General features: G+C 44.6%; 1 protein-coding gene across 1 annotated transcript; it reads right to left on the bottom strand.

Moving 5' to 3' along the window:
* Positions 1-468: 468 nt before the first annotated feature.
* Positions 469-5,823, bottom strand: PARP16 (poly(ADP-ribose) polymerase family member 16). Its single transcript, XM_027644396.1, has 6 exons — positions 5,626-5,823; positions 4,640-4,777; positions 3,681-3,887; positions 2,343-2,514; positions 1,816-1,957; positions 469-1,187 (listed from the first exon to the last, which is right to left on the bottom strand). Exons 1-6 carry the CDS (start codon positions 5,815-5,817, stop codon positions 1,043-1,045), a joined length of 996 nt encoding a protein of 331 aa, XP_027500197.1. The 5' UTR covers positions 5,818-5,823; the 3' UTR covers positions 469-1,042.
* Between the last annotated feature and the right edge of the window lie 12 nt (positions 5,824-5,835).

The following is a 5,835-nucleotide window of genomic DNA, read 5'->3' as shown; positions in this document are numbered from 1 at the left end:
GTTATTCCATGCCCAGGCAATAATCAGAGGATAGTTATTCCATGCCCAGGCAATAATCAGAGGATAGTTCTTTGCTCCTTTCTCTGTTTCTGGTAGTTGTAGTTTGCTGTGTAACAAATGACTTGGTGAGGAGGTGGAAGGTGTTGCTCTGTGTCTGTTGCACAACTTGTGCATACCTGTGTATGTGTTCTCTAACAAATCCCCAGTTTGATAAGAATAATCCTTACTCAGCATTGATGATGAACAGCCTGAGTTTGTCTGATCTGCACACTAACCAAGGACAAGACACATCATGGCTGAGAGCACAAGCCTTGTAGATGTTTGTGCTGGCTTTGTCCAGGCTAGAGAGAATTTTCCTCCTAGCAGGTAGTGTAGGGACTACGCTTTGGATTTCTCCTTAGCTGCCAGCTGGGATTAAAACACAAAACAATGTTCTACAGAGGGGAAAAAAAAACATACTAGAAACCATTTAACTTCTTCCATTTTGGCAGTTGTTTTATTTCTCGTTGGTTTGTTGGTTTTGTTTTCTTACAATCATTATGCTCAAATATAAAAGTTCCTGGCTAAAGTTAGTTTTAAAAGTGATCCCATCTGTACAGATACATGCTAAACACTAAAGTCAGTTTCTGAAGACACACTGATAAGACTCCTAACAGGTTGCTTCGCCTGACATACAGAAAATGTCTCCTTTCCCAGCTGTGCAAACATACCTCAGCTTGACAGAAAATAAGTTACACCCGAGTGTTTCCACACTGTTTTTATTAATCTTAAATACCCTTTTTTCCCATGGACCCTTAACAATTGGTTCATGCTAGGCTGCACCACTATGATCCTTTTCAGCTGTACCAGGCATCCTCATGAATCACAGGAACACAGAAATAAGAAAAAAATGAAGAGATGCCATGAGGATTAATACATGGGTGACAGAACTGGAAAGCTCCAGGCACCTCGATTTCCAGAGCTCTGGAACAGATGCAGTGCATTGCAGATCAGCTGTTCTTAAGGCACATGGTGAAAATAACAGTTTATTATTTCAGGTGATTCATCTCTCTGAGTCAAACATTCTGTGCCAGTAGTAGATGAAGGTTGGTGAGTTGCTGGCCCCAATCACTATCAACAACAGCAGGTACAGCATCATCATTATGGCAAAACGGTGGGTGTAGAACCAGGAAGATTGACTAGAAGGCCTAAAAAGGGAAAAGGGCACGGATTCTGTCAGAGATCCATGGATACCTTGGCAAAGATTACTTTAGACTTCATTATTTTAAGTGGTTAAGAGAATGCAGTAAAAACAGGAAGTTGTTCCACAATCCCTGTAACTAACAAAGCCTGATTTTCACCAGATCCCTTTTCCCTAAGTCTCCCTGCACAATCCTGTCTTTTCTCCTCATGTTCACACCTTTCCCTGTGGTTTGGAGCTGTAGCTGCCTGGCCCTCAGGCATGTGTTGATAGCCGAGTGAATGCTGCCACTCAGGATAGATAAGAGCTAAATTAAAACTGCCCCAGTTTTAAGAGCTACACTCATCAGACTTTCATTCTTGGTCTCCTGCCACAAACAGATTATTAGAGCTCTCAAAGATAGTAAGTGCTTACAGGTCTGGTGAAAAAGGAAATTTAGCTGAGCCTGAGAATGTCAAAGAGTGAGACAGAGGCAACATGATGCTGTAAGCCTCATTTCCATAGGATATAGGCTGAAAACAAATTCTGGCAGTGCAGTGTATCTTTTTTGCTTGTTTTGTGTTGCTTTTCAACAATGAGAAGTGTTTATCTGACTGTTATAGCACACTCATCACTCTAGACAGCTGAACTCTTACCTCCTGTGTTGTTTCTGTGAATACACTAGCAAGTATTTAACTCGTAAAAGCTGGTTGTTTGTGACAACAAAGTATTTCTGTGGTACATCCCCCCCTTCGCTGTTCTTCACTCTTGCTCTTTTTCTGTCTATTTCTTTTGAATCTGAATTGGGAGGAGAAAAGAAGAGGATTTAGGGGGAACAGAAAAGCAAAAAAAAAATACACAGAACTTCAAGCAACTGTGAAAAAAGCAAGCAACCAACACACACATACACACCCACCAGAAGAATGGGAATGAGATAACCAAAGATCTAGTCTTGGTATTCCCCTGAATCCCTCAGCATCCAAGAATAGACCGAGAAGTTTGCCTGAGGCTATACCACTCCTAGTCATCCTTGGTATGGATGACATTATGGCCCAGACCAGGGTGACAAGGAGGTGGGTCTCCCACCCAGTGCTCAAGGAGCTGCTAATATTAACAGGGAAAGAAAAACAACATGAAGCACAGATGTAGTTACTACACAGAGTTATTACTGCAGCAGACTCACCTTTCTTTTTCACCTGGCACTTCACATCTGGGTGGTCAATGATCTCACAAACAGCCACACAGCTGAGGACAGAGCCCAGTGCACTTCGCTGCCAACCGAGACCGTGAGGGCTGTAGAGCAGAGCCAGGCTCAGGTCACTGGTCAGATAGGTGCCTTCACCAAACAGGGACGTCTGAAACGGAGCAGAAATCTGTCCTAAAATCCTCTAGTGCAAACCTCAAACAACATACAAGTGTTCTTTGCTTTCAGACTGACAGTTCTGCTTCTGAAGGTAAATCACGAAAGGCTTTTCTGACCCGCGTTGGGCCTGGTCAGAAAGGCCAAACAAAAACATGCACTGTTTTTGTCCTGGCACAGCTTCCTCGGGGTGGGGCTGCTGCCCTCTCCTATCCCTCAAATTATCTGTCTGGCACAGCCCCTGGTGTGGACAGATTCATGCTTTCCCAGATTTGGATTTCATTTGCCAGCATAAGTATTTTACATCAACATGACTGCCCTGCTGTTAAAAGGCATTTCATTGATTTATTGAGATTGTCATCATCTAAATAATCCAGCCTCCCCAAACAAGGCAAGGCCTTACTTGGATTAAATCCATGCTTTACTAGAAAAGAGGGAAGTACTTTTCAGTTATGAATGCCTTTCAAATAAAAGTATTTTAATAACTTGGAATCAGAGGATTTGCCATACTGGCTAAAATTGTTAATCCAGTAAGTCCATTGTACCCGGTAAGCTATTACTCATCTAGAATGTGGGGAAAAGGCATAGTCCAGGTTGACTGGAAGGTCAAGCAGGTGCTGTGTCAAAGCTGACTTACAGTTGACATAGAAAGCCAGGAGTTCCAACTGTCTTTCCACTGAAGTCAGAAGAGGTGCAAATCCTATGGGATGTCTCCCTAAACCAGGCCATTTAAAGAAGGTTCCACTTGTGAGCAGCACCTAAAACTTTGCTGACCTAAACACAAGGCCATGCAGAAAGAGAGAATCTCTGCAATGCCTGAGCCACTATCCTCCTCTACCTTTTTGGACAGGCACTGTCCAGCTGCAGGCTGTCAGACAAGCCAATACTTTCAGAGGAATTACACTTCCTTACAAAGCAGCAAAGGATAGACATAATTTGTCACACTGGAGAAAAGGGTTTCATGCCACTTCCAGTTTTTACCCTTGGGCTGCACTAGAAAATCCAACACAACCATCCACTAAGGCCTACGCTGAAGTGAAAACAGCAGCACAAGATCATCAGCGCATTTCCCACCTCCAGAAGGATTCTGGGCCTATTTTTAAAAAGTGTCCCTATCTGCAAGTGACAAAGAGAAGACAGTGCCAATAGCAGGAGCCTCACCCTGTTCAGATGGCAGTGCAGGCCATTGTGCAGGATGGAATGGAAGTTCTCCAGGCGGCTCCCATGGAAGGCATAGATGAGGTCCCGCTCTCCCTTGGTCTCAGCAAACTTGGTATTCATTTGATCACAATATACAACTTCAAAGAGATAGTCTGGAGCAGGAACTGCAGCCCCAGACATCCCTGTGAGCTCCTGGATCTTCTCGTACTTAAAAACAGGAAGGAATATCAGTGTTGATTTATGGGGTCAGATTACTCAGTGGAAATTCTGCTTCCTGTCCCTTCACACTGCTTGATGTATTCTGGTTATGCTTTTCTGAGTTAGAATTCAACACTGTCACAATTCAGAAGAAGTAAGCAGACAGCAAAAATTCTGACAGTTTCTTGCTATCAAAGTTAAACCCTAATTCTTCTTTCAAAAAAAACACCAAACAACCCTGAACTGTGATTATGAATTATCTGATGATGTAAGGACGATATCACAATTCTACTTTGGCTACTCAAATGATACATTCATCAGCAGATCTTGGAAGAGAAAAAAAAAGTGAAAACAGAAGTTGTTTTCATCTTGCTGCTAATCTCTACAACTATTTTGATCCCTGTTACAGAAGTACCTCAGTGGTGCTGAACCTTTCCATTTTGGGGGCAGAAGGCAGAAGACAGAGTTGTCTTTCTCAGTGACACCCAAGTTGGGCTATCTTGGTCTAGAATGTTCACACACATGCTACATTAATGCAAGTAACCAACTACAATCACTGCCCATCATCAACAACTGACAGTGATAACTATTTCTTCCAACCAGAGTTCCTGAAAATTTTATTTGCACACAAAACAACCACCTCTATATATACAAGCTCTCACAATAACTAATTAATTCTGGCAGGAGAAAATACTCTCTGAAGTGCAAGTTTGTCTTAAAATAACAAACTCTAATCTAGACTTTAAGAATTCAAAATTTACCTCATGTTTCTTAGTACTTTGTATTGTGAAGACTTTAGATGATAGAATCCAACTGAACAGATCCCAAGTCCTTTTTTCTGTGTTTGGAGCAGACTCCAGAAGTTCTTTCAGGCTTGGTAGAGCATCGATATCTGCACGCTAACAACAGAGGCATTTAGCACAAGCTCCTTCATTCCATTGTGATTAAACAGGGACCTCTAGTGAAAACAAAACAATATTTCACCCCAACAAACTGAAAACCAGGTTCTGTTCTGAGATATAAACATTTCTATCCAGTTTGTGGGAAAGTTTGTCAATTGCTCTGAAAGCAAATACCAGAGAAGTTATAAATATTTATATTTACCAGCAGTATCTGTAGGGTATGTACAGGAACAAGCAAACACACTCTTGAGAGAAAACAAGCTGTCACAGGGCAGTATGTGCAGCAGGACTGATACAGGGGTGTTCAGGCCATGTAATATGCAAACTCTTCGATACTAATTCGAATTTCATGTAGGGGAAAGCTCTTCTAACACTTCTTAGAATCACAGAGACACTAAGTCTAAGATTATGAAGATCAACCACTGACCCAGCAATGCCAAGCCCACCACTAAACCACGTCCCCAGGCGCCAGATGTACAAGTTTTCCGAACACTTACAGAAACAGTGATTCAACCACTTCCCTGGGCAGCCTGTTCCAGTGCTGGCCCACCCATTCAGCGAAGAAATTTCCCCTAATATCCAATCCAAACCTCCCTGAGGCAGCTTGAGGTCGCTTCCTCTCATCCTCTCGTTACCTGTTACCCATCGCTCGCTACTTCACCCCCCCACGCTGGCGCTTCCAAGCGCGGGTTTATCGCTCAGAAACCCATCTATGCTGTTAAACCTGGATCCTGTGACTAGATAAACCCTTCATCCAGCCTCATCCACGCCCCCGAGGCGCCGCTGCCCTCCCCTCAGCGGGCAGCCCGGACTCGCCCATGGAGCGGGTGCTCCCCGGCACTCACCAGCCCCTCGAAGTCCTTGGTGTCGCCGCTGGCGTAGCGGCCCGGGAAGGGCCTCAGCGCCGAGTCTCGCTTGTAGCTCTGCAGCGCGGCGGCGAACAGGCTGCACCGCAGGTCGGCGGCCAGCGGGTCCCGCCGCGCCGCCTCCCCGGCGCCCGCGGCCGCCTCGCCGGGCCGGGGGCCGGGCGGTGACATGCCCGGCGGCGGCTGCCG

Source organism: Corapipo altera, unplaced genomic scaffold, assembly GCF_003945725.1.
Source record: "Corapipo altera isolate COAL_440 unplaced genomic scaffold, ASM394572v1 50, whole genome shotgun sequence".
Taxonomy (NCBI): Eukaryota; Metazoa; Chordata; class Aves; order Passeriformes; family Pipridae; genus Corapipo; species Corapipo altera.
Note: the sequence above shows the minus strand (reverse complement) of the source record. Positions and strands in the feature narration are given on the sequence as shown.